Source organism: Populus nigra, chromosome 13 (assembly GCF_951802175.1).
Source record: "Populus nigra chromosome 13, ddPopNigr1.1, whole genome shotgun sequence".
In the NCBI taxonomy this organism is placed as follows: domain Eukaryota; kingdom Viridiplantae; phylum Streptophyta; class Magnoliopsida; order Malpighiales; family Salicaceae; genus Populus; species Populus nigra.
The window spans coordinates 12,487,564-12,515,219 of NC_084864.1; the positions used below are offsets into that span (position 1 = coordinate 12,487,564).

The 27,656-nt window shown below is 32.2% G+C and overlaps 3 protein-coding genes across 5 annotated transcripts; 2 read left to right on the top strand and 1 right to left on the bottom strand.

The window, feature by feature from the left end:
* Positions 1-2,697: 2,697 nt before the first annotated feature.
* Positions 2,698-9,605, top strand: LOC133671204 (uncharacterized). Of its 2 annotated transcripts, none has more exons than XM_062091876.1 (8): positions 2,698-3,625; positions 5,855-6,139; positions 6,564-6,689; positions 6,852-6,932; positions 7,402-7,467; positions 7,555-7,627; positions 7,728-7,854; positions 9,187-9,605. In XM_062091876.1, exons 1-5 carry the CDS (start codon positions 2,821-2,823, stop codon positions 7,428-7,430), a joined length of 1,326 nt encoding a protein of 441 aa, XP_061947860.1. In that variant the 5' UTR covers positions 2,698-2,820; the 3' UTR covers positions 7,431-7,467; positions 7,555-7,627; positions 7,728-7,854; positions 9,187-9,605. The 2 variants fall into 2 exon arrangements, with proteins under 2 accessions (XP_061947860.1, XP_061947861.1); XM_062091877.1 differs by having other exon boundaries at positions 7,801-7,854.
* Positions 9,606-16,985: 7,380 nt separating this feature from the next.
* On the top strand, positions 16,986-21,217 carry LOC133670924 (uncharacterized). 2 transcript variants are annotated; one of them, XM_062091529.1, is made up of 5 exons: positions 16,986-17,290; positions 17,404-17,448; positions 17,583-17,879; positions 17,974-18,155; positions 20,628-20,770. In XM_062091529.1, the coding sequence occupies exons 1-5, from the start codon at positions 17,065-17,067 to the stop codon at positions 20,637-20,639; spliced, it is 762 nt and encodes a 253-aa protein (XP_061947513.1). In that variant the 5' UTR covers positions 16,986-17,064; the 3' UTR covers positions 20,640-20,770. The 2 variants fall into 2 exon arrangements, with proteins under 2 accessions (XP_061947513.1, XP_061947512.1); XM_062091528.1 differs by having other exon boundaries at positions 17,004-17,290; positions 20,683-21,217.
* Positions 21,218-22,800: 1,583 nt separating this feature from the next.
* LOC133671205 (uncharacterized) lies at positions 22,801-27,519 on the bottom strand. Its single transcript, XM_062091878.1, has 9 exons — positions 27,111-27,519; positions 26,155-26,201; positions 25,977-26,079; positions 25,545-25,631; positions 24,680-24,763; positions 23,923-23,976; positions 23,369-23,449; positions 23,206-23,251; positions 22,801-23,078 (listed from the first exon to the last, which is right to left on the bottom strand). The coding sequence occupies exons 1-9, from the start codon at positions 27,375-27,377 to the stop codon at positions 23,008-23,010; spliced, it is 840 nt and encodes a 279-aa protein (XP_061947862.1). The 5' UTR covers positions 27,378-27,519; the 3' UTR covers positions 22,801-23,007.
* Between the last annotated feature and the right edge of the window lie 137 nt (positions 27,520-27,656).

The following is a 27,656-nucleotide window of genomic DNA, read 5'->3' on the forward strand; positions in this document are numbered from 1 at the left end:
TGATAATGAGAAAATCTTATAAAAAGCAAATCAAAATAAATTATAAAACTCAAGTCTCAATCAATCATGTCGGACCCAATGTTAAACAATGAAATTTGTAAAAAATTTCATTAAAAAAAGACACAAAAAATGAGTCAGGACAATATGGGCTAACCCATTAAGCATTATTTTCGGGTCATGAGGTTGAGATAACCTCATAAAAATCAAACTGAAATAAAACATAAAAACTAATTCTCAGTCAAACAAAATATTAAATGATGATATTGGAGAAAAATCAATTAAAAAAGAGAAAAAAAACTAAGTCAATTGAATTAACACATCCAACCCAAAACTCGAGGTATGAGACGGAGACAACCATATAAAAAGAAAATCTAGTGTTGAAGGACATGAGACTAAGATAATCTCTTAGAGAGAAAATAAAAAAATATTCGAAAGACTTGATTTATTCGGGGTTAAAATACCAAAACTCGCGACTTGGATTATGTGACCAAGATATTTTCATAGAAAACAAATCAAAATAGATTATGAAACTCAATTCCCAACCGATCCAATATTTAATGTTAAAATTGAAAAAATTTCAATTAAAAAAACATAAAAAATAACCCAATTCAACTAAGATAACCTGTTAAACACTATTTCCTGATCATGAGACTATAATAACCTAATAGAAAACAAATAAAATAAATCATGGAATCTAATTTTATATTTACTCAATATTAAAGAATGAAACAGGAAAAAAATTAAATAAAAAATAATAATCCTAGTCAACTAAATTAATATGTTAAACCCGCAATCTATGTCGTGAGAGTAAGATAACTAAATAAAAATTAAACTTAATTTTAAAAGGTTAAATTAAAAAACAATCCAAGATGAAAAAAAAACAAATACAATTTTTTTTTTATTAAGGCCACACTAAAATATATAAGGAAAGTATTATTTATTGCTATAGTAATTTCTCCATATGTTTTAGTATATTGTTAATAATAATGTTAATATGATGATGGTGAGTGAAGGTGATGGTGGGGCATAAATGTGGCAGTGAAAATGAGAATTAAGAGGTCAATAGGGAAATTTTGTTTTGACATTCCTTCTGACATTATATACATATATAACATGGTATTTTAGTGTAGAAATAATGTAATCATAATTTTTTCTGGTTTTTTTTTATTGTAACGAGTAGTATATATACAAAAAAAAATTTTATTGTAAAAATAGGATAATTATAATTATTTTATGCTTTAGCGGTGACAAAACTATAAGTTCTATTTTTTAAGATACACGCGCACGCGTACTTGGCATATTAATCATTTTATACTTATATTTATTACTATTTTTTTTATCTTTATTTTTTGTTATTGCTTTTTATTTTTCCTTTTTTTTATGTACACTTTATTTTGAAAATATATATATATATTTTTTTTACATTTGGAATATTTATCCCTCTACATTTGGTTCGTTCATACAATTCTTTTATAATTTGTTTTATAATTTTTTCTTTTTCTTCTTAGTACTTAAAAAAAATATTATACAAAGACTAAAAAAGTGATGTTTTATTGTAGCAATCACAACATTGTCCTATTTTTCATTACATTAAAAAACTAGTTTGATATCTTATATGTTTTTATTAATACATATGATCTTTATTATATTTTATTATATGTAAGTATTGACTTTTTTATTCACAATTATAATTTTTAATCGATATCAAAAAACATTTTAATAATGCCTACACATTAATTTTTTTTGTATTAGAAAAAAAAATTATTCGACCTACAACGAGGTGAGTTGAATAAACACGTTAACACTTGTTTTTTTATATATTTATTGGCACATGCACTTCTCAATTTATTTAATTACATGCATGAATAGACCTTTTAATTTATGATTAAGATTTATTTATATTTTTTTAAGAAAATACATTTGAAAAGTTTACATATTTATTTATTTTTTCATTGAAAAACATTATTTGACTAGCTGAGATGTGCGTTCAAATAACTACTTATTATATATCCATTTATTCCCTTATTTGGCATGAATCAAATAACATGAGAAATGTTGTATAAATTATTATATATCTAGCAGTTCCCTTATTAATTTGGTTAATTTAAGAGAGTAAATATGAAAATCAATACATCCAAATTAAAATCATTAAAAAATATATAAGAAGAAAAAAGATTGGAGTCAATTTAACTTGCATTGCAATCTCTCTCTCTCTCACTAGTGGGTTGCTTTGCTGATTTTTCAAGTTGTTTTCAATTTAGATGTGTAAAACATTTTATAAATGTAAAATCTTTATAGAAATATTTTATATTGTGTGAGAAGTAATAATATTATTATAAATAGATTAATATTTATAAAATATTTTATAAACATCATAAGCTAAAAATATTGTTTAATAAATAAATTAAAATTAAATATTAATTATAATGTATTTTATATTGACAATCTTTCAATAAAATATTTTATAAAAACCACTAAGGAGCCATAAACATCTCTAGAAAAGGCTATTATGAACCTTGATTTTTTAGGATCCGACAACCAGAGAAAAATATTGTTATATAATCATTAATCGATTACTTAATCACAGATTTTATATTATGGTCTTAACTAGATAAAATTATAGATAGATTTGCAATCCTTCTTGTCCTCTTCCTCTACAATCTACATTATCAATTAAATATTCAATTAATTAATCTTTGGATCTCCCATCAACAAAGTCAGTAATTACCCCATCTACAAAACCAAAAACATCGGTATCCCAGAAAGCCAAAACAATTTCTCCAAATGTCCTAACAAGAAGTTCGAAGGTTTTTTCTCCTCATGGTACTTGTACAATCCTCAAAACTGTCTCTCCCTCCTTCTCTTCCACCAACAAAATCCATTCTCTTTGAACCAAACTCTCTTTCTTTAGCCTTAATGCACACTGATTCCTCTGTTTCCCTCTTTCCTTGTCTCTCTTTTCCTTCTCCTCTCCCACCAAAACCCCAAACTCTAGTTCCCTCTCCTTCCTCTTCCTCTTCTTTCCTTCTCATCCACCAAGACCCTATCCCTAAAGTCCTTTTTCTTGTTGCTAGCCCATATAAGGGCGGGTCCCAGATTCTCTTAAGATTCTATCTCTTACAAAAAGACAACATCTTTTGTAAGCCCCAAGTTGTTTGCAACCAAAAGGGTTTTGCTTTTGATTCGAAACTTGGTGTTGTGTTGGATATAAATCATGGGGTTTCTATAAAGATTGTTGGTTCTGTTAATTTTTTTTTGTTGCATTCAGTTTCAAGCAAGAAAGTTTGGGTCTTTGCAGTGAAACTTATTGATGATGGTGATGGTGAGATGGTGAAATTAATGAGGTGTGCTGTGATTGAGTGTAGTGTGCCTGTTTGGTCAATTAGCGTTTCTTCTGGAGTCTTGATTTTAGGGGAGGATAATGGGGTCAGGGTTTTTAATTTGAGGCAGTTGGTGAAAGGGAGGGTTAAGAATGTCAAGGATACTAGTTCAAATGGAAAGTCGGATGGTAAAGGGTTGAAATTGCCAAATGGGGTTGTTGGGGATGACTATTTTCACGGTTCAAGCTCTGGGAATGGTTGCAATGGTGTACTGGATATGAAGACTGATAAGCAATATGTTTCTGGTAAGTGTGCTACTATTGAGCTCTTCTTATTGTTCTTTTTGTGTTGAAAAAGTTATTGTTTTTGCTAGTTAGCATTGAGTTAGGGTAAATAAATGTGATTATTTAGCTTCGTGACATAGATAAATTAGTAGTTGAGAGTGTTGCAATGCAAATTATGCAGTGTTGTCCCTTTTACTTTAGAAGATCTCCATTGAAGTTGGAGAAGAGTTAATTCTGTTTAACTTGGACTGTGTATGTGTTCATGAAGGTGGTCTATTGACCTGCAAGGATTTTCTTTCTTCTCAATTGGGAATGTTCTATTAATTTAGGATTCAATGCTTCGTGAATATGACATGTATAATTTGATAATTGATTCATCGACTGTTGTTTTGATATGGGTGCAAGATTTCCAACAGAATCGATCATATTGTGTTGTAGGTTTAAAGGATGTACAATTTCAAATCCAAACATAATTTCGAAGGCAAAGCACCATTTGACAGTTTATTAATGGTCTTTCATCTATTTTTAATGAGAAATGAAATTTACTGGGGAAGAGACTCTCGCTGAATAGGAATGAAATTTGTAATTCCAGAGAATAAAAGGAATTGGGACTTGAGTATCTTGAACGTGAGATTTCTTGGTTTGAAAGAATTAAGATTGCACCGATGCAGCTAATTTAAATGCTTTATGAATCAGTTGTCTCGATAAGTTATGGATCAAAATTCCTGTCTTCTTTTATCTTTTCCCATCATGTTTATTAACCTTGTCTTTTGTAGATTTCATCAGCATTGAAGATCACATACCTTTTGCTATGTTTAGGTCTTCAACAAGAGCCTCTCTTCAGCATCACTTATTTAAACAAATAAGTTTTTTTTTTTGTCATTAAGTCATGATTGCTTTTAATTTCATTTTAGCCTGGGTATTCTAATTGGAGGGCAGTCAGCATGTTGACCTTAGTTAATTGGAAAGGAATTCAGCAAATTTAGCTTGTATAAGCTGGACACATTGTGGATTTGCAGAAGCAACATGAGATAGTCAATGACACCCTTAGATTGGCTTTCTTGAGAGAACAAGGATTTTCTCTCTCTTTAGAATTAAGTCACCAGCTTCTTGATGTCGCTTCACTTCTAATACATTTCTGAAAAGAAAATTGCAAGGCATATTTCAGTGCTAGGATTTTGTAGGAGTAAAATTATTTAGAGGGGAAAGCAAATGAATAATAGATGGGTGAATGATTCAATTCTCTACTTAGGCTGCTATTTTTAATATTTTTGTTTGAACTTGTCAGTTTTTCTGTTGATGTAGAATGGAGAAGGAGATGAGGGAGAGAGTAGACGAAAGAGGTGTTGAAGAATAGAGAGGAGACAAATATAGAAGAATGTTGGGGGAGAGCAGTGGGAGTTGATATTCAGATTTTAAATGTCGATTGTCAAAAGCCTTTCGAAAACATAATATGCGTGCTCTTATAAGCATGAACAAAATATCTAATAGTTCAAAAACAAAGTAGGAATAAGAACATCCTAGACAAAAAAATTCCTAATTAATGCAAAAATCCGTTACAGAATTCTTAATTAATAGTAAAAGCTCATTATCCATGAGTTGTTTTTGTTTGTGTTGGATAGGTGGTAAGAATGGCCTAGTCAATAAAGTTCCTTATAAATGCTAAAAACTTATAACAGAACACCTAATTAATACTAAAAATCTTGTTAACGTAAACAGCAGCCACTCTCCATTTTTTGTTTTGGTGGAACTTTAATGTTCAATTGTATTCATGGCTTTATTGAATCGCCTTGGCGAATGAGTTCTCTTTGGGGGTTGGTGTCTTCTTACCTTGTAACATATCTATCCTATCATTATGGTATTCTTTATCTATACATTTGCAATTTGCTCTGACAGATTGTTTTTAGGAATTTCTGTTAGACCATGAAATGGATGAACTCATATTAAGTGAGGTGCTGTCCTGTGGTTAGATTCATAAGGATGCCTCTAGATGGTAAATCACTGTTATTAGAAAGACATATTTGATTAGGGGTTCTCTCCTGTTTTTTTCCTTGGCAAGTAATGGTTGCTGAACCTTTTCTTCTGTGTTTGATAGCTTTTAGAAGAGTAATTGTGATGCTTGCAGAATCTAAGTTAGCTATTTATACATGGAACTGGAAGTTGTTTTGAAATATTGTTTTTTTTTTTTTTTGGTTTCAAAAAATGTTTGTGTTGTTGGCTCATGACACTAATTTGCATTTTAACTCACAGTTAAGCTGAGATCTGTAAGGTGCAGACAAGACTCTGGTGAAGGGGGTGCATGTTTTGTGGCATTTAAGAGGGAGGAGGTTGAGGTCTTGAAACCTACAACATCAAAGGCTGTTTCCATTCAGGCATTGTCTCACAAAAAATTTGTGATTTTGGACTCTATGGGAGATTTACATATCTTATGCCTGTCTGCACCTGTTATTGGATCAAATTTCATGGCTCAGATGAGGCGGTTGCCTCATAGTATGAAAGTGCAGAAGCTGGCTGTTCTTCCCGACATTTCCTTGAGTATACTATTCTAAACACACCCCCCCTCTCTTCTAAATTTTGATGTTTCTTGCATGTCCAGCAATGATTCTGTGATAATGGTTCTGTGATCAAAGTGTTTGTGGGTTCTTACAAAAACTTGATCCAAGGATGATTTATTACATGTTGAACCGATAATTATCGGGATTGGAAATTCATGTGTGATAAGGGAATCTAACTTATGTCTCAGTGGTTAGTTATCATACTTGGTAAAATAAAATGGAAACGAAACTTCATAATGCGTGTGGTAAACAGATGACATTTCGATGAGGAAAATAAATTTTGTTAATATAATGCCCTTTAGAATGTGTTTCATGAAAAAAAGGGGAAATGATCTCATTGTCTTGGTTAGTATATATAAATGTTATAGATTCTTCAACTGAGTGAACTTGCCATTGCTTGGCAGAAATGCAAACATTATGGGTATCAGATGGGCTTCATTCTGTGCACACGATTACTCTATCTGACATGGGTGCTGCTGTCAATTCAAACAATGAAGATGAGATCCAGGAAAAGTTAATTCAGATCACAGGTTTCTTTAATCCCCTTTATATTGGTGTAGTTTTTCAAATTATTACTTTATATGCCTTGTCTTTTTATTAAACTCACCTTGGGTTAATGAAAGCTCTGGCAGCTGTTCTCAAATGTTGATGCTGAAGTTATCTGAAGTATTTTTGTATTATTTATCTGCTAGTTATTCAAGCAATTTTTTCTGCTGAAAAGATACAAGATCTTGTACCTTTGGGTGCAAATGGTATTTTGATTCTTGGACAAGGTAACCTTTTTCTTTCTTCAGTCTAAGTTGTTTTGCTTAGGGAGGGAACACACTATGGAACATAAAATGAAAAAGAAGATACTATAAACTTGCACTTTTAAGTTATAAATTTTGCTCCCCTAAAAAAATGGGAAGATTTGAGAAATGACTTTATATCATTATTGTTTATTTTGTTTGTTGGCATGTAATTGGTGGCCTTAAACAAAGTCTACTATGTATAATCTTCTCTTTGATGGTAGGCGGGAGTTTTTTAAAATGTAAAGAATCACTAATCAAGATTTTATGATTTCTTCTTGTATAATTGTTATTTTCCATTACATTGTTTATCCAAAGTTTAAATTCCACATTAGTGCATGCAATCAAGAAAAAAATGTTTTTTGGAAAGTAACTAAACTTCAACTTTTTTTCCACTGTCTTTTCAAGTTCAAATAATGGAATGGAATTTTTTGTTTTTCTTTTTCTTGAGCAGGAAATATATATTCATATGCAATCCCTTGAAGATGCTTGGCACTTGGAAGTTAGCTATCTTTTGGTGGTGAATATCTGATAGTGTTTCTTCTTATATCATAAATCTTGTTCTCTTTGTGCCTTGCTCTAACCATCTAACTTGAATATTTTATAGGAAATCTATGCTCCAGATCACAATAGATATTTGTTACAGTTATAGTGGTTTCCGGGATCATTGTTATTAAACAGTAAGTATTTCTATTATTTTCATTAAAGTAGTTCTCTAGTTAACTCATAATGTAGTCAATCTTACCACAGATCTGACTGATCATATTTCCTGAATATCAGTTAACTGCCATGCGTTCTCTCTGATTACCGTGGTTTTTTCTTGCCCTTGTGTTGCTGAAGTCATGAGCTGTAGTTGTTTCATGTGTATAATGGTGCACAAGAACTCAAAGACACTGAGCTCGTGAAGGTAAGTGACTTTATATGTTTTTCATGCAATATTATATCCACACCAAGTTTATGGACACAAAAAAAAAAAATTAAAAAAAAAAATCAAAGAAAAGCACCCACAATATCACAGGCTGGAAGATTTGGACTGGGAAAACTTTCATCTAAATTTTGTTGAGAAACCATCACAAATAGTATTGTTTTTGTACATTTGGTTCTGAAGCATCTTAGAATGTCGCGTTTGTGCATGCCTTCTAACAAATGAATTGGATCAATTTTCCTTTTGTTTATCACATAGTTTCTTAACAGGGTTATTACGGTGGCTAATAGTGATTGGTTATGCATGACAAGTACATTCTTAATCATTGTACTTCATAGTAACTGTAAATTGGTTCCTTTTCTTCTTTTTTTCTGTTCTTTTCTCCCCACTAGCTAAGTTGATATTCTATAAAATTTTGAGAGTATCACCAGGTTTTTTTTGTTTATGAAGGGGACCTCTGTCTTTTATGTTCAGGCTCTAGGATATGCTTAATATGGCAATTACCACAGAAAGAAGTCTTCCCTGTGTCTTCCTAAGGAAGACTAATGATGTAGATGAGGGGCTTTAGGTTTCCGAATAGGAAAAATCATCACGGAAGCTAATCATATTACTTTTTAGGTTAATATGGTGGAGAATTCCCATGTGTAGACAACCAAAAAAAGAGAAGAAAAGAAAAGAAAAGAAAAGCTGAAATTTCTCTAGTGTTCATTGTTAAGGAATGTATTGGGTTTTCAAAGATGTGCCATTCTTCATCTTTAGAGAAGGGCATATAGAGCTGTGGTACATCAACAGTTATGATAGCTGGGGTTGTTTAAACTTGATGGACATAAGTTTTGCCCGTGGCAGAAAAAGATAGTGCTTTGGGTGGTGCTCTCTTTGTGGAAGAATTCTTTTTCATACCAAGGCAACTGAAGTTGAAACAATTAGAAAATCTTACTGGATGAAGGTGCAGGGAGCCTCTAGTTAACCCCTACTTTCACACCTGGTTGATGAGTGAGTTGATGGCCACATCACAGAGCCTCACACATTTGTGGTGTTTTCTTTTTCCAAGGCGACAAAGGTGCTTGCTTGTAGCATCATGCTGTGGTCATTGACCCAGAGCAACTGTATATCATAGGATGACATAGTATGGAATGCTTCACTTTTTTGAGTTCATGAAAGCTTGTTTCAGCTGGTCTACTACAGGGTAGAGTGGGATTGTCCCATGCTCAACTCTATTGCTAGATATTTCATTGTGTTGTTTCCTGTTTTGTTTGCATCTCATGGTTGACTTCATTGAATTTCATCGAATTCTTTATTTCATGGTGAAACCAGAACCAACTTGTCCTGGATCTTGAAGATGGACTTTATTCAGCAACTGAAAGCCACATCTGCTGCACAGCCAGCTACCATGAGTTGGAAAACATGTCTTATGCTGTTTTGCCCACCGTGGAGTTTGCTTCATGTCTTGCTCTGTTAGCTGAAGACCAAATGAACAGTTTACTGAATGTTATGAAGATGTGCTTGGCTTCTTCTTATGTTGCATGATGAAACTCACTTTTATGATTGTAGTATCAACATTATATGGGGTGGGTTGCCTTTAGAAGCATGTGGCTCGGTTTGTGCTTTGTGATTTTTCTTTTTCCCTGATTAAGTCAAGTGTGAATTCAATTCCGTGGTTGTTTTCCGATGAACCTTACGTTTGATGAACAGTTTCTTACTAGAGAAATATGATAGTAGTTGCAAAGTCGTTATCCACCCTGTTACAAGAAATAATGGCTTCATTTTCTGAAATTAAGTGACAGGATGAATTTGATTGCAGAACTGAAATTTATTAAAACTTCAGTGTTACGGAGCACCTGAATTACTTCCCTAGAGTGAAAATATTTGCTTTTGAAAGTGTAGTTGTATTTGTTTTTTAAAATGTTTTTCATTTAAAAATATATTAAAATAATATTTTTTTTAGTTTTTAAAAATTATTTTTAATATCCGTATATTAAAATGATTTGAAAATATTAAAAATATTAATTTGAAATTTAATTTTTTTTTTAAATGTTTTTGAAACATAAAAGTAAATAGAGAGGCTGAAGGGCGCTTTAATGGCATGGAGACTTGAGCAGTAGCAACTGCAAGATACTGAGACTTGAGGATCAAAATGAGTGCAGGCTTAACACAAGGGTCTTATGCCATGGGACGTGTCCAATTTTCTTCTTCCTCTTGGTTTATCAGGTGTTAAAAGGGCATTTTCTTCTATGATATGAACTGTTTGCATTTCAAGATTCGGAATCTGTTCATGTTCTGGGCCTCTGAACCGAGGCAAAATAAATTATCTCAGAAGAAATATTTTGAGATAAGAAGCAAGGGGTGTCAGAATTCAGAAATCGAATACAAGATTTGAGATGAAAGATACATCTCTCTTTAGCAATTAAATGAAGCAGGAGAAGGACCAAAATCTACTGGCAACCACAACAACCCATCCCTGTCCATGAAACCTACTTTGCATACACATCAGACAAAACTAATGGCCATGATGAGTCCCAGCAGGGGACCCTCCTGCTCCTGTTCCTGCGATAGGAGGTCCTCCTACCTTTCACTCACTTTCAAGAAGATGATGACAACCACATGGCATGCAGCTTCACATGCACATGGACATGCTCAGGACAACCACAGAGACACTCTCATGGACACCCTCTCATTCTTCTCTATCCACCCCCCCATCTTTTTTTCCCTCCAGCAACCCCATATTGAAAGCGACACAGCAGTGTTATCTAGTTATATATCAAACCCTAACATATTGTAACGCACCCATCTCTCATGTAGAGCTAATCTTGTGCACTTGCTTCCATGGAGCTCTGTTGCTTTAAAGAGCTAATGATTGTTAGGAGTTGATAAATATATGGGAATAGTCTATGAATAAAATATTTTGCTAAAAAATCTGAATGAATTTGTGTAACATATGTTGCTTTCAAGACTTTCTGCTATGATATGTTGTTCTCGAGGTTTATCTACAACAACCATTATTTGTGAAATCCCATTCAAATTACAAGTGTCTCCTAGCTGAAGGTAAGTTCATAAAATGATTAAAGTGATATCAAAATGCTCTTCACCAAATGATTCTTTATCGAAAAAATATTTTTTATATAATGATGTCCTTAGAAGGGGTAAAAGAAAAGTTATTAAATCCGGTTTAGCCTACCCATCCAAGATTTGGGTCATGAGCTGAGCAGGAAAAACTTGGTTGATCTTGATCAATTTAAAATAATATATTTTATTATAAAAAAATTAAAATCAAACTAGATTTTAACCGCATCATGGGTTGACATGTTGAGTCACACCTGATTTACTCGTACCCAATTTAATTTGAAATCTAACTCAAATCAAGGCCAAGTCGATGGTCATTGAGTTGACCTACTGAGTTAGACCATGGTAAAAAAACTAATTTGATTTTTTGATAACTATATCGAGTCCTTATAAAAGTGTGTTGGTTTTTTACATTCTACTTTTAGTATAAACTAGATCATTGGCCCACACTATTCTACATGTTGGATATTATTTAAAAAAATATAAAAAATATAAAGGCGTTACTAACGTGTTTTTAACATAAAAAATCAATAATGAATTAAAAATCTAATACATATTGAATACCACCTCTTTTTAAATATTGAGATAATGATGTATTAAGCAATACTATTTTTAATATTTTTTTTTGAAATGACAACATATTAGATTGAACCAAACCAATCCTAGCTAATCTACAAAACTTATGACTTTAGTCATGAGAGCTTGATAATTCCATAGAAAGTAAAAATAAATAAATTAGAAAGCCTAATTTCCAATAAGTAAAAATTTTAAAGGATGAAAATTAAAAAAAAAACAGTTTGAGTCAACCTGGATACAACCGTTAAACTTGTGAAACGAATCATGAGAATGAGATTACCTCATAGAAAATAAATAAATAAAATTATGAATCACAACTCTAAACCAATCCATTATTGAAGGATGAAACTAGTTAAGAAATAATTAAATAAAAAACAAAAAAAATATTATTTGAGTCATCCTGAATTAACCCAACAAACCTTGTTCATGAGATCGAGATAATTTAATAGAGACAAAATTAGAAAAAAAAAACCTATGGAGCTCGATTTCCAATCAACTAAATCGTGACTCGATTCATGAGAGCGAGATTACCACATAAAAAAAAACTAAGAAGCCTAACTCAACATCAACCTATTGTTGAAGGTTGGAATAAAAAAGGAAACAACTTTAAAAAACCTATAAAATGGATCATGAGACTAGTATAACTTAATAGAAAGAAAATTTAAAAATAAATTAGGAAGCTCAATTCTCAATCAACTAAGTGTTGAAGGTTAAAAATAAAAAGAAAAGGAATTAAAAAAAAACAAAAAAAAACCCAAAGTCAACGTGGGCACACTATCTAGACTTGCTACTCGAGTCGTGAGACCGGGATATTCTTGTAGAAAGAAAATTCAAAAGAATTACAAAACTCAATTCATAAATTAACCCAATATTGTAAGGTGTAGCTAAAAATCCAACTATAAACAAAAAAAATCTAAAGTAAACTCAAGCTAATACACCAAACTCACAACCAAAATTATGAGACCAAAATAATCCTGTATAAAAGAAAGCAAACAAAATTAAAAAAGCCCAATCCCCAACCTTTAAAGAATGAAATAAAAAAAATTAAGAAAATGCTAAAATAAATCAAAGTCAAACTAAAATAACATTCCAAATCCGTGCCTGGGTTATGAGACCAAGATTACCCATATATGTTAAACTAGAAAAAATTACGAATTTAAATTCTCAATCAACCTAGTAATGAGGATAAATTTTTTTTTTAAAATCAATTAAAGAAGTATCTAAAACAAACAAATAGCAATGAAAAGAATGAGATTCAAATTTGATATAAAAATAAAATGACAAAACTTCTTGCTATTTTAAGGAGAATGATGCGAAAATTGAAGAAAAAAATAGAAAAGAGGGAAGAAGATAAAAAGAAAAAACAGGGTTATGAGACCGTTATAACCATATAAAAAGCAAATAAAATTAAGTTACTAAGGCCAATTTTTAATCAACTTAATGCTAAAAAATAAAATTAAAAAAATATAAAAAATGACCCGAATAAATTAGGATTAATCTGTCAAACCAAGGATCTAGGTCATGAGATCAGAAAAACCTTATGGAAAACAAATAAAAAAATGAAATTCATGAAACCAGTATATAACCTAACAAAAAGAAAAAAAAACTACAAAGCACAATTCCAAAAAAAAAAATTAATATTAAGGAATGAAATTAAAAATATATATATAAAAAAAGATTGGGTTGTTGGAGGGTGAAATTGAGAAAAAAATAAACCGAGTCAACTCAGGTCAACCTATTAAACTTGCAATTTTGATCATGAGATCGAGATAACTTCATAAAAAGTCAATTGAAATAAATTACGAAACCCAATTTTCATCTAACCTAGGTTGAATGATGAAATCGAAAAAAATCAATTATAAAAAGAAGCAACCTAATAAAATGATTCAAGTCAATTCGAGTTAATCATGAGATTCATATAAAGAAAATTGAAAAGAAATTATGAAGCTCTATTTAACACAGATTTTATATTGAAGGTTGAAATTGAATAAAAATCAAATCTATGAGATTGATATATAAGCTAATAGAAGAGGATTTAAAAAATGATGAATTCAATTCCTAAAATAAAAAATAAAATTGAAAAGAAATGTAAAAGAGAAGAAAAGAAGATTTAGTGGTACGAGAGTGAAATTAAAATTAAAAACTAAAAGAAAAAAAACCATAAAACATTATTCTAGTATTTCATGAGAATGACTACAATAAATTAGCCGCACCCTTTAATTTCTTGTTTATTATTTATTATGAAAGTGTATGGTATGCTATGGACATTATACAAGCTTCCAATAATATGGGGCAAATGTCTAGAAACTATTAAGGGCTTTTATGAATTCTTTGAAAAATCCTCAACAACCACCATTTCATCCTACATAAGTGATTTTTATTTTTTCAATGAATTTACATCTTTTATTAATAAAATTTTTTTTATGCAGTGAGGGATCGCTTTGATTGCTCGTTGTTTAAAAATTCTTGTTTAGATAGTTTATACCATCCATACATGATATAGTATTTTGATTTAAGATTTTAATTTTTTCATGTTTCAGCACTAACATATTATTATGTGATTCTCAACATCAACATCCATGTTCCCTCCCTGTTTTTAGTTTTTCTCCTTTTTTTTTTCAATAATTGTTGGCATTATATTGCTTTCCCCTTCGGGCAAGTCACAGCTGATCACCGGAATTTAAAGTTACAGCTCCATTGAGAGAGATTGATCTAAATTAGAAATGCATCAAAATCAGCACCCAGATTTACAACAGGAAAATATTACAGCACTGGGAATTTAGTGCCATCCATTTTTATGCCTGGATATATGCTGTATTGTTTGAGCTTAATTGTCAACCAATTCACAAAAACAAAAATAAAAAAAATAACTCGGTATAACTTAATGGGTTAGGTTCTGAGTTTGCACCCTAAAAATTACCAGTTTGAGTATCACATGTCTGAAGATCACTAAAAACTTATATTATTGTTAATTTTAAGATCTCGAGGGATTAATCGAGGTGCATATAAGTTCGTCCAGACATCCACGGAATGTCAACCTATATTTTGGCAGTAAAATAGCTACATTTAATGTATTTAAGATGGAACTGCATATCATCATCTGCACCCCAACTTGAGAAAGCAATGCAATGCAATGCAATCTTAAAAGTTGAAATATGATAATATTTCTCATCCAAGAAATAAAAACAACACAGCTTGGACCTGTTTGGAAGCATGCTATGTTTTTTTTTGGTTTTTTTTAAAAGAATATTTATCTTAAAAAACATTAAGTTTTTTTAATAATTTTAATTTACATATATTAAAAATAAAAATATATTTTAATATATTTTTTAATAAAAAAACTTTTAAAAAATACGTATACAACGATGACAAACATGCATGGTACACAACACGCTGTTGCACTATCACGGAATGGTGGGGGAAGGCAACAAGTACGCATTAATGTCATTTAGGATTGATTAAATAAAATACTCAAATCACTAGGTAAATAAGGTCAACTTACTAATTAGGGGTCAACTATTTTTATTAAAAATAATATTTTGTTTTTGTTTTTTTAATTTCTTTATGTTAATTTAATTAGGTTTGTATCAAATTAACTAAATTGATAAAAATTTAATCGGTTCAACAAGATTTTACTGGGTTAATATCTTATTTAATTTAACTAAAAACTCAACTTGAGTTAAACTTTAAATTTTATATACTAATTTAATAACTATTTTTTAGAAATATATAGTATATAATTATATAACGGCAGTGTAAGATTTACAGCTATCAATGTAACTTTTACAAACAATAAATTATTTGACTGAATTCAATAAACTCGGTTAATTTAATAATATGATTAAAAAAATAATGATAATAGATAAATCAAACAAAAAAAATTGACAGCAATTAATTATAAATAATAAGCCACTAATATCATACTTGGGAAGAGAAAAAAGAAAAGTCTGTCAGAGACCCATCGTCACTCTGCCATGAACAATGTTCCACCATTAGAAAGAGCTCATCAATATGGTTCTAATGCTAATGAGAAAGACTTCAAACCAAATAAAATATTTAATCACTTAATTTAATTTAGTTCACTTTTTTTTTAAAAAAATCTAAATTTGACAAAGAACGAAAAATATAAAGATTCGAGATAACTCGGGTCATTTTGAAAATTAGCTAAAAACCTTATTGAAAGCATATAAAAATATAATGGAGCCTAATCTCTAATCATATAATTGTTGAAGAATGAAACTGAAAAAACATAAATTTATAAAAAGAAAATAAAAAATCAAGTAAACTTGAACGAATCTTCTAAACCTAAGTTAAAACCCAAAATTCATAACCCATGAAATCTTAGACCAGGCTCAGTCAAAAAGCTTAATCTCCAACCAATTTAATTTTTAATGTTAAAGGATGAAATAGAAAAAAATATCAATTTTTTTCCAAAGTAAAAAAGAAATAACAATAAAAAAATGAGGATCAAATCTGATAGGAAAAAAAACCAAAGAAGGATGAAATCATAAAAAAATTCAATTTAAAAAATTATGTCAAATAGAACAAATAGCAATAAAAAATGAGAACTAAATCTGACAAATAAAAAAAATCAAAGAAGGAGGACATTGAATTGTTTTTTCAATTTTATAAATTATTTCAAATAAAATAAATAATAATCAAAATAACATGGACCAAATATAAAGGAAAAACAAATTGAAGGGTCGTTTTGAAAATTTAAAGATTCATGCATGGAAATTGAGGAGGAAAAAGAAAAATGAGAGAAGAAGAAAAAAAGACCATCGATTTCACACCACTACTCCACCACTGTCATGCCTTGGCTAAAAAGGAAGATCTCGGCACAACGCTTCCAAGCCATAGCAGAAACTAGCATTTGATTGTCAGGAAATGCCTCATGCACCTCTTAAAAAACACAGACATCTCCTATAGGCTGATATGTGCATTGTACATGCCAACATATTTTTGTTTTTAAATAATATTTTATATTCATTAAAGTAGGAAATTGCTCCTAAATTAACTTGATTATAACTTAAAAACTATGCTGAAAATACAAAAAAGTTCTTAAACGTTAGTTTATTTTTTTTGCTTCAAGGATATTTTAATCGTTTCAGTATGTTTTAAAATATAAAAAAACTAATTATCCCTAATCAATCTAATAATGACCGGTAAAACTTATGAAAAGATTATATTACCCCAATAACAAAAGTAAAATCATCATTATATTATTTCAATAAACAGTAAATCTAAGTATGAATCATCAATGTTTTTCCAATACCAATTATCTTTTGTGAATGCTGACACCAAAACCCTGCAATATTCATATTAACAGCAGAATTATATGCTGTCAACCAATAATTTTTCAAAAACAAATTGGATATTTCTTGTTTTAAATTCAACACCTTGGTAAGTTGTTGCTTGGCTCATCTGCTTATGTGTCAACAAGTAAATTGCTCGCTAGATTCACACTAAAAAAAAACCCACAAGTACAGCTAGCTAAAGACTTTATAACTAACTACAAGCCTCCATATTTCAACTCGAGCAGTGTAAACCTCTTTCATGGCTTCCACAATGGAGCAATCTCCATACACAAACTTTCAACGACGAGAGGAACCTGAGTTCAATTTAAGAGAATGGGAATTCAGGGCTCAAATCAGCCGCGAAAACACGAGATCAAGAAGGTTTTCAGGATCAAATATCAGAAGTTTTAGAGAAGATGCAAGGTCTTTTAGATCAAGCATTACTATTTCTAGCACTGCCTCATCTCCTGGCTACTCCATAAGAGGTAGTAATCTTGAGTCTTGTCCTTTTCTTTTGCTTCTGTTCTTTTGATGCAAGGCTTAATTTTCTTGTTTGTGACTATCAATTGTCTAATCCATCTTATCTTAACATTTTCAGAAGAGATTGACCCCTCAACATACTCATTCACCACAGCTCTTAAAGGTACTTAGTGACAATGCAAAAAGTCAAGCACGTCATTATCTGACAGCTCAAGTTCTTACACTTATAATATTTGTATTATGCGTCGAGATTAGTGATTTTAAGTGATTGTATTTGTTCCTTTTTTTTTCCTGCAGCATTGCAAGCAAGGTCAGGATATTATAACAGTTGGGAATGCTCATCACCAGATGGATTTGCTTTACATTCCAAATGGAATGAAGCAGAGAAATATATATGCAACCCGCTTTCAGGAGAGGTACCGATGGAGTGTTTATCAGCTAAAACACTAAGTGGAAGATCATTTCGAAACTTAACAAACAGAATCACAATGTCTGCACCTCTTGTTTACTCTAATCATTCGCGGCAAATCCAGACAAAGACTACTACTTCTATTGCTACACATGACGATATTGTCAATCATTTTCCAATTAAAGGTTGTAATTGGATTACTTGTTGCTGTTATTTTTATGCAGATGAGACAAAAAAAGCTTGTTTTTGAATTGGTTCAGGATATTTTTTTGGTTGCAGAAGATAAGATGGAGGGCATGCTGAGCACTAGAGATGTCGGGACTCAAAGCACTCCCCCTGACGTCAGTTCATCAAGTAGTCCTAGTCCAGCTTCAACGCCTTCGATTATAGAGAGAAAGAGATGTGAAGTAGAAGGTGGAGACACACCTAATTGTAATTCAAAGCTGAAAGCTCAAGGACAGGTATGTTCTGCAAATATTCTCAACCCAATACGCTCATTTATATTTACTTGTTCGAAGTTGAAAGCTGAACCAGAGGCATGTTTTTCTTGTCAAGTCTGTTTGTCTCCTTTGCTTTTCTGAATAATAAGTTTTCGTTGCTCCTTTTCACTTCATTAAATGCAATTTCCCACTTCCACAACGTTGAGATTTTTGTATGAGCAGGGCTATACAAGATTCTTTGTATGACATTTCGAATGTATTTCCCACTTTCCCTTCAAGTTTATGGGCATCGTTTTTTTTTTTTAATTATATGGGACTCGAACCTGACATTTGTTAAACCTTAAAGGTAATCTAACTCGTTGATTGTACATTAGAGTTTATTTCATTTTACTCCTAGGCACTCCTTTAGGACCCATTTCATAATAAATATACACAATACTATGAAACCATGCTAATGAGACTGAAGCAATGCGTGTAGCCTTGTGGTTCCCTCAACCTTTATTGCAGATTGTTCTTGTATTAGAAAGAGTAGGTAAGGTGCAAACTATTGATATTGATTTGATTTTCTCGTGATACTAGTCGCTGCTTGGCAATGCATTGCCATCACGCATCTGTTTTTTATTTTTTCTTTTTTTTTGGGAACTGGTCATGTATTTACTGATATATGTGTGTGTATCTCCGTGAGCCCTTCCATGGTGGGGAACTAGCAATTAGGTGAAATGGTCCCTTATTTAATGGGGTGTGGTCACTAAGAAGAAATGTACTAAGTGCAGGCAGTATGCTACAAAAATACTAGAAAATGTTTTGCACCAATTGCAAGTTTCAGAAAACAAATGACTTATCTTAGCCCTACCATTGTGGGGGACTAACAATAATACGTGATAATTGGTCCCTCTAACAATGATGGGTGCTTGCCCTAATTGTATACCAAGATGCCCCAGGTAGCTAGAATTCCAGCACATAAGGTTGCGTTTATCTATGATTCTCGGAAACATTTTTCCTGTCAAAAAAAAAGGTCTTTCCTCTTTTTTCAGCTTCATGGCTACTTTTTTTTTTTCTTAAAAAAAAACCTCGAGGAGCAAAAACAAGAAGAAAGTTAAAGCCCTTTAGGATGTTCAATACTATTGTCATCAAGGAATTGAATCCTCAACTGTGTTCTTTATTCAAACTTGCATGAACTCCTCTTTTGTTCTTTAGCTCTTCTCTTCTCTTTGTTTTATGTGGTGGCACTGAAGATGCTTTCAATTCCTTGATCTCCTTTTTGTTTCTTTTGCTTTAGATTCTTTGGGGTCATCATTGAAAGTAGCATTTCACTGCCTCTCACAGTTCCTTTTCTTCTTTTTGGACAAAACAGCCATGTGTTTCAGGGCTGAATCACAGAATAGTGGTATCACTGGATACGAAAATACTCCTTCATCAAGCTATTATCATTCACAGTATTGGAGCCACACATCATTATTAGATCTTGACATTACACTGATGTGGCAAACTTGTACAAGCAAGTTTGGTTAATGTGACACTGACCCCTCTATAATCTTTTGTTTGGGCTCTGTGGTGTGGTACACCGTGACTTGAATGGTCTGGTAAAACGATGACAAATGCAGTAATACTCTTCAGGTGTTCAAATGTTCGAACCACTTTGACCATGTGCTACCTGATTTACTATTGAGATCTTGACTGGAGTTTGCCTGCCACCATATTTTACTAGTATACTAGCAGAAGCTAGCCTAATTTCCATGGAAGCACAAAACCCCATAGAAACATTAAAGACACCACGGAAGAGACCTAAGGTGCAAACCGTGACAACCTTGTTTTGCCCTACTTGAACATGCTTAATTTGCTCTAGGTTGACGATCTTGGGTTTGGATTTTTAGGTATGCAAACCACAGTTGGGCTTATCTAAGCTTTTTTACTCAAACCAAAACTAGGAAAAGAAAAACATGGAATGGATTGGAAGTTTTATTCCATAGTAAAGCCCTTCCTTTTCTTTTTTGGACAATTCAGTGGTTAATTGTTAGTGCTATGAAAGCAGAGACTAGGGTTTAATACCCATCAAGACAGTAGATTCACCTGACCACCACCACAACAAAGATGAGAGGTTAACATGTCTACCTTTATACATGGGGTTTGGACAATATGCTTAGAATTATTGCACTTGCCACTTTCTTATATGGTACCCTGTAATGTTTGTTATTCGGTGTTATAGCATGATATTGTCAAATCACAACAATAGCGGCCATAATACGTCGTATAACTAACGGTAATGGGTGTTATTGAGTGTAATATTACAAATAACGGGTCAATAATGATCCATAACAACTCGTAAAATTGAGTTTTTTTTTTATATATATATTTCAATTTCATTTTTCATATTTCGGATGTGGGCAGATACAAATCATTAACTTGAATACTCTTTCCTCTTATGTTTCTTTTTTGTTTCCTCATATCTCTTTTGTAATGCATTCATTTTATTTTCCTGTTTTAACTTTTCAGGTCATCTTATAATAAATGACTGGTGCATTATATGATGAATATATGGTACATGCAGGTTCAGGTAAAGGAAACAAGAGGGAAAGAAGAAAGCACAGAAAATGAGAGCACTGGAGAGGAAAGTCAGAACAGAAAGGATGAGAAAATGTGGATGTGCAGCATCAGGAAGCAAGGTGGATGCTTATCATGGATGAGAAAAAGGCAGAGGGAGAGACACAAACCAAGAAACAGCAACATTTTCTCTTTTAACGTGAAGAGTGCTGCTAAAAAGGAGAGCTAGAGATGGTAAGAGAATATACACTGGAACCAAGGGATTTCTTTGAAGAGGTCTTGTCTATGGGGGAGGGAGGCTTAACTGAGGGCAACCATGAATGGACAGAAATGAAAGACAGTGTCTTATGTTGGTTGCGTTTTTTCCTTGGGTTTTTGTTGCAGGTAGTGATGTTGTCTTTTATTCCTTAGCTCTGAAAATGGCTGACAGCTTTTGGGGTCACGTGCACTCCTTTGTTTATTGCTTCAGAATGGATAGATTCTTCTTTCTCTCCCATGTAAAATTCACCAACAAATAATTAATGGGAAGGATTTTAGAGTTCTTTTTTTTTTAAAAAAAAAAAACTAATTCATGCAAAAAAGATATTTATCAAATAAATAGACTTAAAACATATTTTGAAAAATAATACATCTCCTGGATTGTGCTGTTAGCAACCTGTAAAATCAAGATGTTGAAAACAATACAATCTATAAGTCACAATATTTTTTTAAAAATATTTTCAATAAACTATGTTGTTGAAAATATTAAAAAAAGATCGTGCAGTTGAAAATAGAGGAACAAAGTAACCTTCTTAAAAAAATTGAAGTGGTTACACTAGCTATTTCAAACAGTGCAACTTTTATGTTTCAAAAGAAAATTTAGGTTTTGTTGTTTTTTTATTAATATGGGTGTTTGGGTTAGCTTGTGCGTACCTCGATTAATTCCATGGGCCCTGAAGTTAACGACCATGTAAACCTTTAATGGCTATCATATTAGCAATCACAAGACTTGAATTTGAGATCACAGAAAAAACAAATCTCTTAATTTTAAATTTTTACTATTGAACCATCTTCTAAATGGATATTTCTCCAAATATATTTGAAGCTATGTTAGTTTGCTAAATGTTAGTTTCATAAAAAAAAAAAAACTTCGAATTTTACATATATGATGATTGATGAAGAAACATTGAGCAACAACAAAGAATGAGATGCTTGGACTTATCATTTAAGATCTATTTAATCTATTTAAGATTTATTTAATCTGTTCTTTAATCTGTTTGTTAGCAAGTAAATATTGTTTAAAGTGAATTTTATTTAAAAATATATTCAAATAATTTTTTTAAAGTTATTTTTTTAATATTTGTAAATTAAAATGATTTTAAAACACAAAAAATAATTTTTTTTTTTTAAAAACGGTTTCACCACATTACCAAATAAAGTTTATGTTGGTAGTTTTCATTCATTCCATGTCTACAGGGACGAATCTAGACTTGATAAATTAGGAGGGTCAAATCTTATAATGTTTTTTTTTGGGTGCTATTACGTTAAAGTGCCTGGAAAGTTTTACAAGTGCAGGGGGGATATTGAAAAGTTTTCAAACTTTGGGGGGCCACGGCCACCACTAAATTCACCCTTGCATGTCTAGTTTTGATTGAAATCATACAACTATGCTCCAAATGCAACTCAATAATTTAGTTTTTAAACCCTAGCCTATCCGATGCAAACTAAATCAACTCTGAGTTGATTTTTTTTGTTGCTGCTTGTACACCTGCCAGACCAGACCAAACTGGATTTAATAAATAGAAAGTTTCCTAAGTGTTTGACTTCCTAGATTTTATATTAGTAATTAAAATCAATGAGAAATCTTTAACTCAAGGAAATTGTGCTCTTATACTGTCTCTGGTCTCTTGTAAAATCCATGTCTGACATGCTCATAAACCAGTGGCAGACCGTTAAGATCATTATGTGTGAAAATGTATCATGTTCAGAAAACTGAGAATTACATTGCAATCTGCTGATAAGAGAACTCTAGGAGCTGAGGGAGCAATGCAGCTAGAATTTAGCAATCTCTTTGCATTGAATGTAGTGGTATCTTATGGTGAAAATCCTGTTGGGTTTGTGCATTGCTTAAAGAACAGATTCATGATAATCAAATTACTTCTCCGGATTTCCATTGGGATTATATGTAGCGCTAGCATGCATAAGTTTCTCCAAGATTTTACACCTCACGCCCTCACAAAAAAAGGTGATAAACTAAAGCTAAACATCTTTATACAATTTTTTCACGAGGGAGCATATGTAAATGAAGAAAATACCAAACAGATGGCAGAGCTAGATGATACCATGAAGCGCTTCATGAAGGTGATGCATCGGCATTTAAGTTGGAAATAAGTCGAACTTCGTATAGGTTGTTTTCCCCTATCCCTGCAAACGATTATTAATTAGCATGACCTCCATAATTCATTACATAGAAGGATTCCGAGCTGTTGCAGGCCTTTTAAGGCTTTTCAAAAGCATATATTTGAACCAAAGCATTAAAAGCAGATCTTACCGATCTCAGCCGTGATATCTGGTCCAAAGAATGAAGTAAATTTTCCCTGAAATCATTATTTGAGCTTAAAGAATCAGCAAGCAATTTTCAGAATTCTTCCACAAGCTCAAAATTTGATAAACACCAAAATGCTAACTTCTAGCCAAGCTTGCACAATTTTTACCTGTCTTTTTTCAAAGTCCGACAACTGCAAAGATTTTGCCTCGAAGATCAGGACAAGACAGTATTTACCATCCTCTGTGACCTGAGACAAGGTAATGATACAAGCAAAATGATATGATACCAGTCAACGAAGACACTCATTTAGAGATCAGAACCATATTTTGAGAAGCAAGGCTAGGTTCAAATGGTTTCAAGCCCTAGAAGCTCTCTAAAATCGTTTGAGTTGCAGAATCAGTCAGAGAGAAGGGGAACAAAAAGGTTATTTAAAAAGAAGCTTATAATGAGATGCTTCCATTATCAGAAAAAAAAAAAAAAACTAAACTAGCGGCTTCATGAAACAGATATTAAAATTTTAGAGTTCTAAGCAATTCAACATATATTGACTAATAAATGATGCTTGCTTGTGAGCAATCGAAAGTCTTCTAGTGAAGTAGCACATAACTTGCATTCCAATAATATGATCGAAGAAGTTACAGCCAAAGACACTGTCAATCAGAAAGTTGGATAATCAGTATGTTTTGTTTTTAGAATTTAATATGTATTGAAAGAACATACTTCTTCACGAATCATCTGCAGAATAGGTGCATTCCGCCTTGGAATTCCTCCACCCTGAAATGCAAGGCAGAATACATGAGAATAAAGCTACAAGAACAAGAATTATATAAATTATCTCCTATTTAAATAAATGCACCAATACATAAAATGCCAGGTCATGTAACAGAATTTATAATCTCAAATGTAAAAGTAGTGATTTTTCTATTCTTAGATGAGTACTTGGTTTCACTTTGTCATCACTATCAACCAAACAGATTCAAGCAATAGTAGGTCAAGTGACCAGAAACTATCCCTGACATGATGTACTGGGACCAATATCAAAGTTCACACACTACATGGCATTCTGAAAAAGGTACTCAGTTTGAAATGACTGATACCCTCCAAAAAAGAAGTAAAAAATCTGGAAATAATCAGTTCCAGATCTTTGCCCATGATTAGAAGGAAATTCTCTTCCCTAGGATGAAGTTTTAGGAATATTCTCGACTGCGAATGCCAGGAAGAGATTTTTCAATTGTGTTTTATCAACATCAGATGCACATTTCTTTTTTCTAAAATTTTACACGAGCAGAATTAGAAATGATGTGTGATCAGTTGAATCTAAGATAACTTATTGCCTTCAATATACACTGGCATATTGAAACATGAGAAAGTTCGTAGGCAGGAACTTTAAAACAAAAGCTGATCGTCTTTCATGATACAACAGATGATCCAGAGCATGCTCCTCGTACTATTAAATATTAGTTATTAAATAGCATACCAGACCATACTGGAAAATTCGTTTCAATGCCTCATCCAAATGCTGCTCATCTCCATAACGATATCTTATAACATCATTCCTGACCTGATTAAATAGATAAAGAAGTAATTCCAGATGTTATACTATATTCAAAATGTCAAAAGAGTATACTCTGTTGTCTACTTGTGAAAGCATTATCATAATATAGACTGCATGTGGTAAAGTTTTCTGCAGTCAGCACAAGAACAGGCTGTTTTATGAAAGAGAAAACAAATACAATAAGGTTCACATTGTTGCATAAAACAGCTATTCAACACAATATCCTAACAGGTAGAAGCTTCACGATGAAGTTATATTATCCAACAATATATTACAAGTCTGAAAGGGATGCCATGTTAAATCTTTAACTCACTAGAGCATAACATTTTAGTCACCAACGATGCACATTAATCTTGAAATTTAGAGATGGTAAAATAATAGCAAGGAAGGAGTAAGAAGCTGAGCCTAGGTGGTAAAGACAAATGTAAGTTTACGAGTCTTTCTTGTTTCACCAATTTGCTTTTCATTTAAGACTTTGAAATTGCTCCAGAAATGAGCAAAGGTCGTCCCTACTTACCTTGACCAAAGATCAGGTTGAATGGAATTGCGATTTGTCAATAATGTCAAACACGACTCAAAACAAAGATACCATGGTGGAACAAGCGACTAATCGACCAAAAAAGATTTGCTGAAGAAAGCAAATATCACCCTAGTATGAAAAGACTAAGTCTGGATGAGATGTCCAATCATACTATCAGATTCCCTTAGGTAAGTCCCTTAAGTTAGGAGTTTAATCAGAAGAAGTATTGATGTTGCTTGCTGACATTGTGTCCGATGGTGAAAATACCTGTTTAAGGATTGGAGTGGCACATTTTTCTCTTAAAATCTCAGCATCTGAATAAGTCAAGCAAGGCACTGGCTTCAGTTCTGCATACTGCACAGAAGTCAAAAGGAAAACAGCATTACTTCAATGCCAATACCACTTAAATAAACCAGATATGTCATAGAAATTTAAGCATTCCATTACGGTTCTAAAGCCATCCTTTGAAAGAAAATATATAACGAACCATATGTAACCAGACACACAAGGGCAAGATATCAACTTAAGAAACAGGTTACCCAAAACAAACTATAACAGATATGTTTCAAGCAGTGTGAATTACTGTTTATACTTGCTACCTCAATCTCTGAATGATATCCGATAAGAAAATTAACAACCAAAATATTTTACAACATAATTGTCATAAAATCCCAGTGATGCAGAAAAAAAAACTTTTACCTTGAGAGCCATACCAATTATTGCAAGAGGAAAGCCATATGTTAGCATTATTGCTGACCATTCAGATCCAGGAAGGATGTTAAAATATGCCCCAAAACCGTACCTGCGGATCACACAATATCTGTGATCAGCAGTCACTTAAGATTACTTAGGTACGATCAAAGGGAAAGAAACTCACGACAGGAGCGAAATCCCTAAACCCAGTCCAATGACACCAAATGAAACCTGCAAACAATAGAAAACACCATAATTTCATTCATCAGAACATACAGATGATGACACCAGGTTTACTAAAACTTTATGCAGTAAGCAGGCTTGCATCAAGTCTTAGCCAAAGCAGGTTCAGAGAAGTGATAAGATTGAAGAAGATGAGGGAACTGTTTGGCTATTGGTTATCACTGGAAATTTGCCCACAAAACTATATAATGCATCCCATTAACTTGAAACCATTGAAGACAGTTTCATCATTTATTCAAACAACTAGGAACAACATAAGTGACAAAAGAAGTCAGTGCGTTAGTATCTAAGAATCTAACCCAAAAGCTAACCAATGCTTATCCTTCCAAATGTGGCATTACACAAAACCCCTGTTCACCTATTAACAAGACTACATTTTGCATACTTGACAGCTACAACAAATGAGATTAGCCCAACAGCCCTAGCACGTAGGGTAACAAACAACAAAGTACAACAGTTGGAAGAAGAATTAGTCAACAAGCACCTAACCAATTAATCACGACTCGATTATTGCAAACTTTAAACCCAACATCATGCCTCGATAACATCATTTTTTTCAGCATTTTATTTTCTCACACAATTTTCAAAGGAACAGGTTGAATTTTGGTAATCCCATTACTTTAAATTCATAAAATTGTCAAGCCTCGATAAAAAAAATTACCGACAACAAGAACAACTTCTAATCCATAAACACCTAAATTAATCCCTTGACAGCCAATATATTCGCTTAGTGAATCAAAAACCAATTAATCATCATCACAAACAACAGTAAAGACCTCAGCTTTAGAAACAATTGACACAAACGTGAAATGGGTCTATTTCATTTAAATTGTTACAACAAAATTTAATGAAGAAAAATCAATTCCATAAAAAAAAAAGAAGCAAGAAGAGAAACACCTTAGCAAGAGAGAACTCATCATCAGTAACAATCGTTTTGGAATCAGTAGTAGAAGAAGCAGCCCGACTCGAATCAGCAGCTTTGGTTAAGAACACAAGCTTAACTTTGTGGTGTTGTTTAGGACTCAATTTTGATGGTGACGAAGAATGTACAGAGAGAAAGCAGCGACCTTTGTGCTTGTTAGTACAGAACCTTCCAAATTGTACATCATAGTGGAAAATGGTGGTTCTTGCTGTTGCAGAAGCTGATAATATTATTGCTTTCATCGGGTAGTGGTTGATTGATTGATTTTTAGAGTTTGGTTCTAACTCTAAAAATTTGCAGACATTTTTCTTTTGTTTCTTTCTTTGAGGATGAAGTATGTTATGTATCTGGTTTTGGAGAGAATAAGAATGAGAGGTTACAGTTTGATGATCCAAAAACTAGTTTCAACCGCCAAAAATTATTGTTACGTGGCACCATTCATTTTCTCTATTTTTTCTTCTTTTTAATTCTAATGTCATTGAATAATATACATATATATATATATATATATATATATATAT

Bases quoted from the DNA above. Each gene is read 5' to 3' on its own strand.
- LOC133671204 (XM_062091876.1), top strand. From the start codon at position 2,821: ATGGTACTTGTACAATCCTCAAAACTGTCTCTCCCTCCTTCTCTTCCA. The intron at 6,140-6,563 runs GTATACTATTCT...ATTGCTTGGCAG, and splicing joins TCTTCCCGACATTTCCTTGA to AAATGCAAACATTATGGGTA. The intron at 6,690-6,851 runs GTTTCTTTAATC...TTTATCTGCTAG, and splicing joins AAAGTTAATTCAGATCACAG to TTATTCAAGCAATTTTTTCT.
- LOC133670924 (XM_062091528.1), top strand. From the start codon at position 17,065: ATGGCTTCCACAATGGAGCAATCTCCATACACAAACTTTCAACGACGA. The intron at 17,449-17,582 runs GTACTTAGTGAC...TTTTTCCTGCAG, and splicing joins ATTCACCACAGCTCTTAAAG to CATTGCAAGCAAGGTCAGGA. The intron at 18,156-20,682 runs GTATGTTCTGCA...TGGTACATGCAG, and splicing joins AGCTGAAAGCTCAAGGACAG to GTTCAGGTAAAGGAAACAAG.
- LOC133671205 (XM_062091878.1), bottom strand. From the start codon at position 27,377: ATGAAAGCAATAATATTATCAGCTTCTGCAACAGCAAGAACCACCATT. The intron at 23,977-24,679 runs GTATGCTATTTA...CTTGCATTTCAG, and splicing joins GAATTTTCCAGTATGGTCTG to GGTGGAGGAATTCCAAGGCG. The intron at 23,252-23,368 runs GTAAAAATTGTG...TAATGATTTCAG, and splicing joins CGGACTTTGAAAAAAGACAG to GGAAAATTTACTTCATTCTT.